We start from the raw sequence: 13,614 nt of genomic DNA, 5'->3' as shown, positions 1-13,614 counted from the left end.
AGCATGTTTTTGATTATTAGAAACAATGTTGTTGTTGTTTTTTATCTGATTGCCTATATCCATCACTGGATATATATGACGATGTAAACAACATATATAGTACATATTTCCACGTATGTCTCACACACACATATAGATGTGATATACATATAAATCACCATATAGCATCATTGCTTTTTTTACTGCATTAATTTGCATTTGTTTAAAATTTGTCATGTCTTAAACAGGCTGCTGAAAATGTTTGGCCCGTCCACGTTCCCTGATGGTAAAAGGTTCTCCTGAAAAGTTTTACATGGAGTTAGGTCAAGTACAAGAACATTTAAAAACAACAACAGATAATAGGGAGAAGAAATGAGCTGGTTGATCAAGATCATTACATCTATCCATGTCCTGAAACACAAAACAAATAAGAAAACAAATAATGGAGAAAAGGAAAAGAAAAAAGCAAGTGTACTAAAGGTTGCATTATTTATACTGACGCTTGGTAAAATCTTACACAACAGCTCTAACGTAGGTCGGTGTAACTCTGCAGCCAACAGATACACTTTGAAACACTGTATCTCTGAAATTAGAATCGGGTGTAATTTGAGTCATTAGTATCTCCACAGAAACATTTCAACAGTTAAAAACTGACGTGCTCGAGCGGGAATAAACAAGTCATGTGTAAAGCCTTTGCTGTCTGCATGTCCCACACATGCACATCTTACTCTTATCCGTGCCAGGAAAGCACAGCACACACATGCAGCCCTGGTATGGAAACCTTAAAATTAATGACATAGCGCGCTCATGACGAGGAAACGCTCTCATACCTTTGGACTGATGTGATTTTCTGTCAGTGCTGGATGCGTCAAGGGAAGAACAAATAGACTTTTAACTTAAAAGTATTAAAAACAAGAGTCAAGTTTCTGAAACTTAAGTTTCTGTAAGTGTGAAGATATGATTGAGTATAGTCTTGGCATACTGTTCTTTCCTCTAGAGTGTTGCAATGCCAGAAACAATAGTCTATGTTTCAGATCTCCCAGACGAAACAGTCAGGAGTATTATTGGTAATGTATAGCTCCATAAATCAGTAAGTGAACCAGAACAGTCTCATTCTAAAAAATGTCACATCTATTTTTCCAAATGAAAATAAAACATGAAGGTTACTCAAAGAGGCGTACATCATCTTAAAATATAATAAAGTGATCATCTGTGAGACGAGGGTTATATGTGTTTTTGAAATGCTGACGGATGAATCGATGTGAGTTATGAGTATAGATGGACATCCAGCACTTTGAAATGAAATCCTTTTAGTGTTAAGGCCAACACTTTAAATTGTAGTCGCATCAGAGAGTCAGCTCATTATAGAAGACAAACAGCGTAGCACATTTTTGAAGTTATAGAGCATGTTACAATAAATTATATGTAGCTACAAAAGCTAATATCAGACTGCCATACCATGCAGAACGTTGTATTTTTAAGGCTTCTAGCTTAATCTGAATCACACAACAAAACTGTGATTTGTTAACATCAGATGACATGAAGCAGTTTTTTTTTTTTTGCCTCATCTTTGATCAGTGGTAGCTTTTGTACTTTGTAGCTCTGTGAAGTGAAGAGTGGTGTTTTCTTTGCAGTTTATTTGAGGGTGAGGGAAAGGGTCTGAACATTGTGTTTCACTTTTTAAAAGGCCCTCTCCAGTGTTATCAGTGTTTTCTTTGGATCCTCTCCGTAACTATGAGAGAAATTGCAACACTCTCCACACAAGATAGAAAAGTAATATAACTGAATTTGTAAAATTAAATTAGCCTTTAAAAACTAAACATGCACATTACAAAGAATTTTAGATGCTGATATGATTGTTATGCTCCCCCCTTTGCGAATGCCCCCCTTCACCTTGTTCTCAGTAATGCGTACTGTATGCAAAATATGCTTTGGCAAATAACATGATTATTCCAGTCATTTTTTTTAATGGCTAATGACAATATCAGCTTAACAATATAAGTGAAAAGTTGAATATTTAATAATGTCCACAGATTACAGAATATCTTAGTATTGCGCATTTCCCTTTGTTTTAATGGCCAGTAATCGAGCTGGCAAGGACTCCACAAGTTTGCCTCATGCGATCCCAGCATGATCTGACTGTGTTCCAAAGAGCTTCTTGTGATGTCATAAAATACTTGGCTTACTCAGTCTGCGAATGCCCCCCATAAATGTTCAGTGTTGTAAAATCATGCTGGGATAACATGATTCATCAGGTTTAACACAAACTTGTGGAGTCCGTCGAGTGCATGTTGCCATTAAAGCAAAAGAGGGACATACTAAATACTAAGTTATTATGACATTGAGGGACATTTTTAAAAGATTCAACTTTTCCCCTTCAATTGTTAAGCTGATATTCATTTGTACTTTTAAAAAAAGTGTTACATTTGAAACAAATGCACAATAAAAGCATCTTAACTATATAACTACCACTCTTTTCTTCAGAATTTCTGTACAGTCCCTAAAAACTTGAGTTTTAATGCCTCTTAGTCATTGTCTAGTGGGTTCTTATGTTGATTAACTTAACCATTAGTGATGAGGAGCCAAATTTTTGAATTCTCAGATACAAAGAGAAGCTAGGAGCGGATGTAAAAAATGCTCTGAAGGGGCCAATAGTCATCCAATTACCTTTCAGTTGAATCAAAACTCTGATGGCGTAATCCAACATCTATATTTATAAATACACGATCTACACTTGAATGCAGCAAAACACCCCCGCAAACAAAGCACAGTGAAATGTAATAAATGTCAGCAATGCTCCAAACGCATTGCTGACTATGAGGGTTAACTAAAGACCTATTTGATTATGTAATAGAGTATTTTTAATTGTAGAGCACGGCAGTGTCAAGACTGAGGATATTTCTACAGATCTTCATAAAAATCTGTATTTACATAACCTTTATTTACTGGGTTTTATGTTTGGGATAAATGAATAATAAATAAGATAAAACAATAATCCCCCAGTGTTCGTGTTTTAGGCCTGTAATTATCTTCTCAGAAGCACCTGAGCAGAGTTTCTTGGGAAATAACAGCACGGACCAACACAATAAAGCGCTGCCTTGGTTATGCTTAATGGTGGATATAATTTTATGTGTCCAGATGAGTTATTCTATCACTTTATTCTTTTTGTACCCTGTGGTGTGTTCACATAATTTTCCACCAGCTGCAGCACGGTACTCTACTGCCCTCTCCCTTCACTTTTACTCAAACACTGCGGAGCTGCTCTCTGAGCGTTGTGTCTGCTCGGCATGCCATCTGCTGGGCAAAGGAAATTCAAATCACAGAGACGCAGAGTCGCTTTTAATTTCCATCTGAGTAGTTATTATGATGTATACTCATATATCTGTCTAATTTGTTAAATTCTGTCATATGTACCCAAGACTGTGTATTTTGGGACAGGCAGGACGAATAATAAAGTCGTCAAGGAGTGTTGTTGTGGTGTTTATTTAATCCCTGACCCAGTGCAGTGTTCTGTGCTCTCCGGCCTGTGTTTTGTTTTTTTCATCACACTGACACTATGCACCCAACCTGCTAATGCGCGATAAATGACAAAGAGCCAGAAGCAAAGCCTGCCCTTGCATCAACTTTGTGTCACCGCGAGTGTAAGCTTATGAAATATCAGCCAGATGAAGGCGAGGCTTGTGATGTTTGCTGACTGAATCAGTCTGATTGCTTGCAGGCCTGTCACCTCATCATCACCAAACACCAGCCTCGTTAAACTCAATACAGACTTGCATAGCTCCAGCACCCAAACTCTGCAGAATACAGTGTGGGAGCTACACTGAGAGAGAGAGGGGCACACAGCACAGAGGAAAATGAACAGAACTCAGCTGCTGACATGGTTTCTGAGGCAGAAAACGTCATTATGGCTTGGCATCTGTCAGTTCTTGTCTTGGCTTCCATGTTGTGTTGTTTATGGGAAGTGGCTGACTGTTTGCTGCCACCAAGTGACAGCTGAGACACTCTGCAGAAGTCAATAAGGTAGCTCATGAGCTGTTATCTCAGCAGACTGGAGAAAAAGCTTGAGTTGCTGTGGCCACATGATTGATTCTTTTCACTATAATCTCAAACAGGCCTGGACCAATCAGGGTAATCAATTTAGAACGTGATCTTTTTTCCGTGCACATCTCAATAAAATGTCTTTAGGTGCATTCAGCTTTGAAAGTGAATGAATCAGGGAATCAATTTTAACAGTCCTCACTACAGAATTGTGTTATTGCATCTCAGGCTTGTCTGATTTGTTGTAGAACACCTTTTTATTGCACTGTCACTGTCTACCTGCCTCATCCAGGTGCATTTTTTTTTGCTAATTTCAGTGTATAATTTCCCAAAAAACAGTAGAGGACACATTATACACTTTTACCAACTATACATATAGACATCCCGTGGATAAAACAGGAGCAGGAAGAAGACAAACCTATAATAGGTGCCCATTTCTTAGTCTGGCTTTTAATTCCGTGACTTTGTGAAATCACACTACATCACCATGTTAAACATTTGCCTATTTTATACCTAGCTGTTAATTTGGCACGTACAAATTGAATTAGCAAAGCTGCTCTGTTGTTGTTAGCTATGCTGGGTCAGGCGTGTGTGAGCTGACCAATCAGAGCAGACTGGGTATTCAGGAGGGGGGGGCCTTAAAGAGACAGGAGCTAAAACAGAGCGTTCCAGGTAGAGGGGGAATACAGAGCTGCAGCACTGGACAGTATGAGGAAACTGATTGTTTTTTGAGCACTAAAGCATGTAAACCTGTTCTAGTAGTAACCCAAAATAAAATTATGAATCTGAAAATGAGCAGAATATGTCTCCTTTAATACAAACAAGCTCTTGCCAGGCAGGTTTTCAAACATAGAACTTGGTATATTGGTTAATAGCAAATACATGTGAAAAAATATTGAACACATGAACAATATGACCACTATTTAAATGAAAGAGCTGTACAATTCTGTGCAAGAATTCAAAGTATGTGTGTGTAAGCTAGAGTTCAAGAGATGTGCGTTAATATTTATATTGTTTTTATCTTATTTCTCTTGCTGCTGGTCTCTGAGAGTCACAAATCATAATGTTGTTGCATGCCTGCCTACAAAAACAACTAAACTGTCTTGTGTCTTTCTGTTGTGACAGTTGAATTTGCCTCTGGGACAAATACTATAACAAATCTGTCTATGACAAAGACAGAAACACAGTGCCTCCACTCACTTACACATCCAGTTTGTTTTCAGCTGATTTTGACTTTGCATGAATAAAACTAAGCTGACATCCTTCAGAAAGAAAGTCTCTAGGTAAATAAATGCATGCACACACACGTTCATCTCGGTGCGCACATTTTGGTTTGGTGTGGCCCACACAACAGATGGTAGGGAAAGTCAAAGCCTCTTGTGTGATACAGCCTGTTAATCACATGCAGACCTCATTTAAAAAGGTTTATCCTAGATTTTATCGCATCTTAAATCTCATTTTATCAAGACACTGATGCATTTTATATGTTGGCGGGCTGAAGCTACACATTTTCAACCCCAAACTTTTTCAATATAAGACAGCTTATTATACTGGTATTATAAATTTACAAAGATAGCATATACAGTAGGACGCCTGAGGATCAACCTGTTTTTGTCTGTATCGTGGACAATATAGTCCACAATCTTAGAAAAAATAAATACCACTGCATCATGAAATAACAAAGATAAAGCCTCTGAAAAGATTTTAGACAACTATAAAGTTTGAATTTTCAAGTTTATTAAAGTAACTCAACATTCTCATCTGCATCACACCAACTTCACATACATCTGTATCCTCAAACCCACCAAACATCTTCCAATACAAAACACTCCTTTAAATACAATTTAATCTTGCAACAATTTCGCTAATTTAAAGATCCAAAAATATCACTGAGCTACACTTCACAAACTCTTAAAAACAGAAAGAAAAACACTTGTTTACGAGGACAAACGGATGAATCTGATTATTTTAGGGACATCACAATGATTTTGATCTGAAATACAGCATGAAAGGCAAGCACACTATGGGGTTATAATGAAGTTAAGAGACATCTTTAAATTGTATGCAGATAAGAACTGAAATTTGAGGACAGATTAATTCATTCACGAGCATGAACTCTCACAGAATGGATGGAGAACGAATCAAATCCTTCATACCCACAAAATTCAGCATGTGTGTGTGTGTGAGCAGCCCAAGATGTTTTCCTACATGACAAACTCTTTACTGTGACGGGACTTATAGCCTTTAGCCAAATGGCAGCTTATAACAAAGCCTCTTAAAAATAGGGGCCGTCCTATGTCAACAAAAGTAACATTTTCAGAGAACAAAAAAGTCGAAATAGCGGGCCTGCTGAGGCTGGTGAAAAAACACACCCAGCAGCCTCCACTCCCCCATGCCAGGGAATAATAAAACAGTTTCCCGCTTTAACCTCGGGTTAAAGCCTAAGAGCAAACCAGATCCCCTAACAGTCTGGTTGGTAGATGGTGCTGAGTTTAGTGCTGGAGCCCATGGTGGGGGGGCTGTGGATCCATGCCCGCGTCTGTCCATCTCCCGCGGTCTTATGAGCCGATAAGGACATGCCTTAATCGTCTTTGCCCTTCCCTTTAGGCGTGCCCTCGTTCCAGGCCACGTAAACAAACAAAGCCAAAACCACATGCACGGCAAGCACTGCGACAATGGCTGCATAGAAGTAGCTGTCAGAGCTTGACATCTTCATCGAACCTGGAAGAGGAGGTGGAGAGGAGTTAACCGTGATCAGAAAATGCATTACACTGCAAAAAAAACCCCAAAAAAACAGGATTGTCTACATCATTTTTTGAAGCTTAAACATCTGCATCGTTCATTCACTTCAATTTAACACTTCAGAACAATAACAGTAGTTTCGGGCAACATGATGATTATCATGAGATGATTAATGTCTTGTCTCACCATTATCGATATCTGCATTAGGTCATTGAGGGCAATTTAATAAACCAATTAGCAGGACAGCTTCATGACAAAATCAGATTTACAGACCAGTAAATGTAATAAAGTACCCGCAATTATTTTTATGTATAGAGTCTTTGCAAAAGAATCCACCACCCACTAAGGCTTCTCCACATTATGTCCTCATTTTACAAATGTCAAATTAAAATGTGTTTCATTGTGGTTGTTTGTGATGGATCAAGACAAAATCATTAAAAGTAATTGTGAGTTATTAAGTTTTGAGTGCACATGTATTCACTGCCTTTGCTGTGAAACCCCTAACTAAAATCTAGTGCAACTATTTGCTTTCAGAAGTCACAGAATTAGATAAATAGCAATAATTAGTCAACATGTTTGCAGTTTAATATAAATATAAATATAAATATAAATACACCAGTTCTGAAGGCCACAGTCTGTTAGAGAACATTACCAAACAAACAGCATCATGACGACCAAGGAGCTCATCAAACAGGGCAGGCGGGGATGAAATTGTGGTGAAGTACAAAGTGGGGTTGGGTTGTACAAAAGGAATAACCCAAGCTCTGAATATCTCAGAGAGCACTGTTAAATCCATCAGTAGAAGATGGAAAGAATACGGCACAACAGCAAAACTACCAAGAGAAAGTCTGCCTGAAGTAAGTGGGTATTTATCAAAGAAGCAACCAAGAGGCTGATGGAAACATCACTTAGCCTAAAAATTCCTAGCAGGGAGTCCCAGCCTTAAGAGTGACTCAGGAAACCTCTTAGAGCAACTCTGAGCGAGGACGAGACAGAAACTTTTATCTCTTTGAGGAGGCGTGGTTAACCCAGTTGCTATGTGAGACACATTCTTTTAAAAGCTGTGATTGGCTGATCAACAACAAAACCCCTGCACGACCTAAACTGAAGCGTTTCATTAACTAATTTCCATTCAGCATTTGGAGAATATTTCTCCTTTTTGTCTTGTCACCATTTTCTCCTCTGTGTAAGAAACTCCTATGGCTCTCAAAAGTCCTCCTCCCTACTTCTGACCGATGTTCACCTTACAAGCTCTTTTAAGAGCTAAGATGCTTTGTGAATAGCTTTTTTCCTTACCAGGATCTATTTTTTATTTTAAGGAAAACTTCTTACAAAACATTATAATTCTAAGAGCTTTCTTAGAGTTTTGTCACTAGGATCAACTCTTAGTACAAGAAAGCTTTATGAATGTGGCCCCTGGCCTGTATGCAAGTGTGTGGAGAAGAAAGCGGTTACTTAAAAAAAAAAAACCATGAGAAGATCCTTTCGGAGTTTGTCACAAGCCATGACGGAGACACAGCAGACATGTTAAAAAGGAGGTCTGGTCAGATGAGACCAGACTTGAACTTTTTGGCCTTGGTGCAGAGAGCTATGTTTTAGCAGAAACCCAACCATGCACATCATCCTGAGCACACCAACCCCACAGTGAAACATGGTGGTGGCAGCATCATGCTGTGGAGATGATTTCATCAGCAGTTCCTGGGAAACTGGTCAAGATGGAGGACAAGATGGATGAAGCTAAAGTGGGGCTGTGCAATATAAAGATAGATTGACGATAGACAAAATAAATTGTTGATTTATTATTGATTCTGTTGTTCTGCTTCTGTGGGAAGGGGAACTGAAGCGGGCAGATTTAAGTAGTTTGTGAATAAACCTCCCTTGTCCCCGCCACAGTAACACCACTTGACTCTTTTAACAGTGTTTTCTATTAACCTTTTTATATTTTGTAGACAGGTTGTAAATACAAGGAACAAAACACTCAAAGCAAGAGTTTATTTGTTGAGTATATGAGAAATCATCTTTTTTCATGTTGTGATTTTATTTAAACTATTAATTGAATCTACAGAAAATGTTTGTGGGAGAAATTTAGGATCATAAGGGATTGTCTGATTCTGCGTCTCATAAAAATGTTTGTGTGTTGATATGGTTACACACTGTACTTCACACTTGGCATGCTTATGTAATCTGGAAGTACAGATGAGACGAGCCTGGAAGAGATTGCTCAGCTTTATACACATTGTATAAAGCTGAGCAAATGTTTGTTACTCTAAGCTTGTGGTGTTGCTGTGTCTATGTATACAAAGATCTTCTCTGTCGACAGATGTCCGTTTGTACCAAACTCATATCGACTTTACTCTTTTCTTCATCAAGTGAAGACCGACCTGAACCACCAGTATTCCACATCAATGTGCTCTATCATAATATGTTTTGTGTGTATATATATATATATATATATATATATATATATATATATATATATATATATATATATATATATATATAAAAATAAAAATGTTTTGGTCATATTGCACAGCCAGGGTGCAAAATCGCCATGGCCAAATGTCTAGTGAATGTTCGAATGTCCCCAGCCCCTCAATAGATTACCTTTGTTTTAGTGCCTGATGAGTGAAGTAAATCTAGGAGCCAACTGCATATTTTACCAGTATTTGGCTGGTGCTGCTGATATGGAGCCCTGCACAAAGCCCTTAGCCAAATACATGGCAATTCTGGAAGAAAACCTGTTTTGAGACTGGAGCGAAGTTTAACCTTCCAGCAGGACAGTGACACTACGCATACGGCCAGAGTTACACTGGAATGGTTTGAGGCAAACAATGTTAATGTCTTACGATGGCTGAGTCAAACAGCACATCACGCATCAATCAAACTGAGAATCAGTGGCAAGCCTCGACTGTTCACAGGCCGTCTCCATCAAGTCTAACCGAGTTTGGGCTAATTTGCCAAGAAAAATGGGCAAATATTTTAGTGTACAGATGTGCAAAGCTGGTACAGACATACCACTAGAGACTTGCTGCTGTAATTGCAGCTAAATTATTGACTTAAAAGGGTGAATACTTCATCCAGCAGATGTTTTTTGTCTTAATTATTGTTGGTGTGCTATGCATGTTGTTTTAATCAAATGGCAAAAAGCCCCCAAAAAATCCATTTTCATTTCCAATTTCAGGTTGTAACACTGCAAATTGTGTAAAAGTCCAAGGGGGCTCAATACTTATGTCAATCCCTGTAATCCCCCTTAGAAGAATCTAAGCATGAAATTACATCTAAATAAAGGCTTTCAAACCTTTATTTGCCAGATGAGTGCCTTGGATTTTTCTCTTTTGAACTTCTGTGTTCGTCACCAAGCAGCACCTTCATCACATTTTGATTGAACTTCCTGAGCGTTCCAGACTTTTTGAACTAACCATGTATACCATGAAAGGATTATTTTCCTCTATCACCTAAACATCAATGCCATCATCAGAAATAAAGTTAGGAATGAAAGCCACTATTTGAGCCATGGGGGGATACATTTCTGTGTATAAATGTATTGATTCTTTAATATTACAAAGATTGTTTGCATCTAGAACTACATAGCCATAGCATTATGTCACTTCTCCTGGGTAAACTCACCATGAAACAACCTTACTCTGAACTTTGTTTATATTTTTGGAATTGTGCATATTTGGATTTTGGAAATGTTTATTTGTTGCTACTACTCTACTCTCATAATCAATTAAGCGTTTCAGTTATTTAGTAAAAAGAAAGAGTTTTTGGGTTTTGGAGTGCCGGTTGGACAAGAGAAGCTATTTGAATACATCACTTTGGTTCAAACAAAGCGAGAGGTTAGACTTCTACTTTGCGATTGATAAGCCACAACCTAAAAATACCATGGCGCACTGCTTTGCAAAAATTAAAAAACCTTTTTCATAAATAGGCTTAGCACCTGCGCAGTTCAACTCAGGGTCTTTATTAGGGTTGGGAATCACAGACTAACTCACAATACAATATGATTCACAATACAATGCCTGTGATATCTTTAGTATCACAATATGAGCGATTCTGTGATAATGGATACAATGCAAGACAATCATCTAATGATATATGACGACATCTGTCTCAATGAAGAATACAAAATACCACTAAAAAGGAAACGTGCAGGAAATATGTATTTATTTGCTGTATTGTGGTGTCGGCTTCAAAGAAGCTGACACTAAGAGATGAAGCACTGACAAAAGTACACAGAGTCTTAACTTAGTGCCTCTTTATCACAAACACTGACTGCAACTTGTCCATGGTCCATGTTTGTCATCATTCCTGTGCCACATATTTTATTAAAAATAAAGATATTTGGCGCCAGTGTATCGATAATCGCATCTGAAGAGGAAGTATTGTGATATATTGCTGTATTGATATTTTGTCCCACCGCCACCCCTAGTCTTCATCAGGGCCTGACAAGCCCATTTATTTAAAGCCTTGGTGACTTGTTATTTTATGACTTAATGATCACAAAGCAAGTGTAAGTATAACCTCTCTCTTTTTTTTGGCTTCATGATATGTCCTTGGATCCAAAGAGGACCTATTTATTGATACCTGCATCTGTGAAGTAACATTTGCTGTTTTTTTTTTAAATGAAATTGGCAAACTGTGATGAGCATTTATCCAAGGGATAAATAAAGTGTAATCTTATCTATCTAGATGCAAAGGGCAGTTGGAGCTCAACACCCCTCTTTCATCCAAGTTTCTGTCATCAGGCTGCGAAGTGCAAACACAAACAAGGTAGTGTTGTGTACCGTACCCTCAAAGACGTACGCCTTCGTGGCGAAGTAGAGGCCAATGGGCAGCGTGACCATGAGGACGGTGAAGAACAGCAGTGTCTTGAGGGCTGAAACCAGGGAGCCTTCGTTCCTGCAGGAGCACAGAAGTCAGTGAGTCAGCAGAGTAGAGACAGCGACCTTACTGTTGAGGAGCAACGCGACTGCTAACATGCAGACTCCTGATGTGGGGATGTCCCTTGGCGGTGATTAATGTGTTCACGCATTACGCCGCACTCAATAAACGCTTTTTATAAACTCTGGCACATGGTAAGCATCAAGGAGCACAGGGAGAACGGGGGTGTCTGAGGCCAGGCATCTCTCCGCAGACAGAAGATAGTGCGTCAAGCTAGCTAGCTAGCTATCTAGCTAGCTAAGGTTAGCTGTTGGTTTAAAGTAGCTGATTTATGTCTCACCCTCTGTAATAAGGCGGCGGTCCGGCTGCGGCGTCTGAAGCTGCTCTGACGGATCCGTCCATTGCTCGGCTGATGGGAGGCGAGATAAAGATATAAAGGGTAAATTGAATCGGTTTAAGTCAGCGTTTCCCCGTCTGTGTTATGTTGTCGCTGCTGAAATCCCCTCTTCCGCATCAGGTCATGGGGTCGTCACATGACAACGTTTGACGCCAATTAGTCTCGCGAGGCTAGACTTTAAGGCGAGAGTGGAAGCCTGGTTCATGTCCTGCAGAAATAAAATGTATTTTTAGACGAAATATGTGCTCTTCGTTGATTTATGTAGGATTATCAACATTCAAGCAATGTGTGTCCTTTGTTTTTAGAGTTTTCTGTCAGGGTCAGTGATAGAGGAAGTGTTCAGATCCTCTGCTCAAGTAAAAGAACAATCAAAATACCCCATTACAAGTAAAGGTGCCGCATTCAAGGTCTTACCTGAGTGCAAGTACATAAGTATTATTATGATCAACATTTATGTATGTATTCAAAAGTACAAACATACACATCAGTTTTGTAGAAGCCTATATATTGTTGGATTAACAACCAACAAACAGGCTATGTGAGAAGTATTTCATTATTGTAAGGAAGGGTAATTTGTACAGCTTAATAAACTTTTGATTATTTTTATTTTATAACAATAGGTTTTGGATGTAAAATCTTAGAGACCTCTATGTTTTGTGTTGCATAGCATGTTTAGCATGCTAACCTGCCAGCCAAAACTCCTGCACTAGCAGTGTAAACACCAACATTTTCCCTGTGCTGTAAGCTAACTAGCTAGCAGCAGCTATAGTTGGCAGCAGTTAGCGGTTGCTCTGCTGCTATCCCTATTTTTTGAGTATGAATTCAACATGTGCCCAATTCTTACATATTGCATCGTGTGTTAATTTAATTCTAACTTCTTCTTATGAAATGGCAAAGAAAAAGAAAAAAAGCTGACATTTTAACACATTATCATAATAAAATTGTTAATAGCAAGGATCTTAAACATTTTTATTTTTAAGCCTTCCCATTCAACTTTAACTGAGGCTTCATAAAGTAACACTTAACGTTCTTTTATACAACTTGATTGTATTAACCAATCTCCATATTTAAGGCTTTTAATTCAATATAAAATATTATTTAGGTGAACATTTGTGAAATGTTATAATAATATACCAATAATGTACGGTTGTCAAATACAGAAATTAAACTCTTGTCATCTGAAGTGAATACACATGTCGCCTTTGTTTTTTAAATAGGCCAAATTAAAAAAAAAAAACATGTGCCAATTAAAATATGTTAGTTGAGCAAACTCAGTACACGCCTACAAGTCCCAAGTGAAAATGACTGTGTGGGTAAAGCAAATGTGTGCAGTGCCTTCAGCCTGTTTTCTTTTTGTCCTGCAAATTTTCCATAGATGTAGGAAGATTGTATTACAATATAACCTCTTTTGTCCAAGGTGACCCACAGTACAATCGAAGTGTCTAAATCAGCATCATAAAATGTCTTCTTTGTCCTTGAGAGATACAATTTGAATCCTCTTTGGGCTATTTATTTAGAATATTTGCTCTCAGGAGCACTTTAGGCTTTTTTATGGATTGATCACTGCCTTTCCT

The 13,614-nt window shown here is 38.3% G+C and overlaps 1 protein-coding gene across 1 annotated transcript; it reads right to left on the bottom strand.

Moving 5' to 3' along the window:
- Positions 1–5,732: 5,732 nt before the first annotated feature.
- On the bottom strand, positions 5,733–12,150 carry vma21 (vacuolar ATPase assembly factor VMA21). The gene is made up of 3 exons (XM_073487209.1): positions 11,984–12,150; positions 11,552–11,661; positions 5,733–6,738 (listed from the first exon to the last, which is right to left on the bottom strand). The coding sequence occupies exons 1-3, from the start codon at positions 12,043–12,045 to the stop codon at positions 6,599–6,601; spliced, it is 312 nt and encodes a 103-aa protein (XP_073343310.1). The 5' UTR covers positions 12,046–12,150; the 3' UTR covers positions 5,733–6,598.
- Positions 12,151–13,614: the final 1,464 nt, after the last annotated feature.

The sequence above is a fragment of the Pagrus major genome, chromosome 18 (genome assembly GCF_040436345.1).
Source record: "Pagrus major chromosome 18, Pma_NU_1.0".
In the NCBI taxonomy this organism is placed as follows: Eukaryota; Metazoa; Chordata; class Actinopteri; order Spariformes; family Sparidae; genus Pagrus; species Pagrus major.
Note: the sequence above shows the minus strand (reverse complement) of the source record. Positions and strands in the feature narration are given on the sequence as shown.

Excerpts from the sequence above, each read along its gene's own strand:
- vma21 (XM_073487209.1), bottom strand. The coding sequence starts at position 12,045 with ATGGACGGATCCGTCAGAGCAGCTTCAGACGCCGCAGCCGGACCGCCG. Across the intron at positions 11,662-11,983 it reads CCGCCGCCTTATTACAGAGG|GAACGAAGGCTCCCTGGTTT; the intron begins GTGAGACATAAA and ends GTGCTCCTGCAG. Across the intron at positions 6,739-11,551 it reads GAAGGCGTACGTCTTTGAGG|GTTCGATGAAGATGTCAAGC; the intron begins GTACGGTACACA and ends CTCCTCTTCCAG.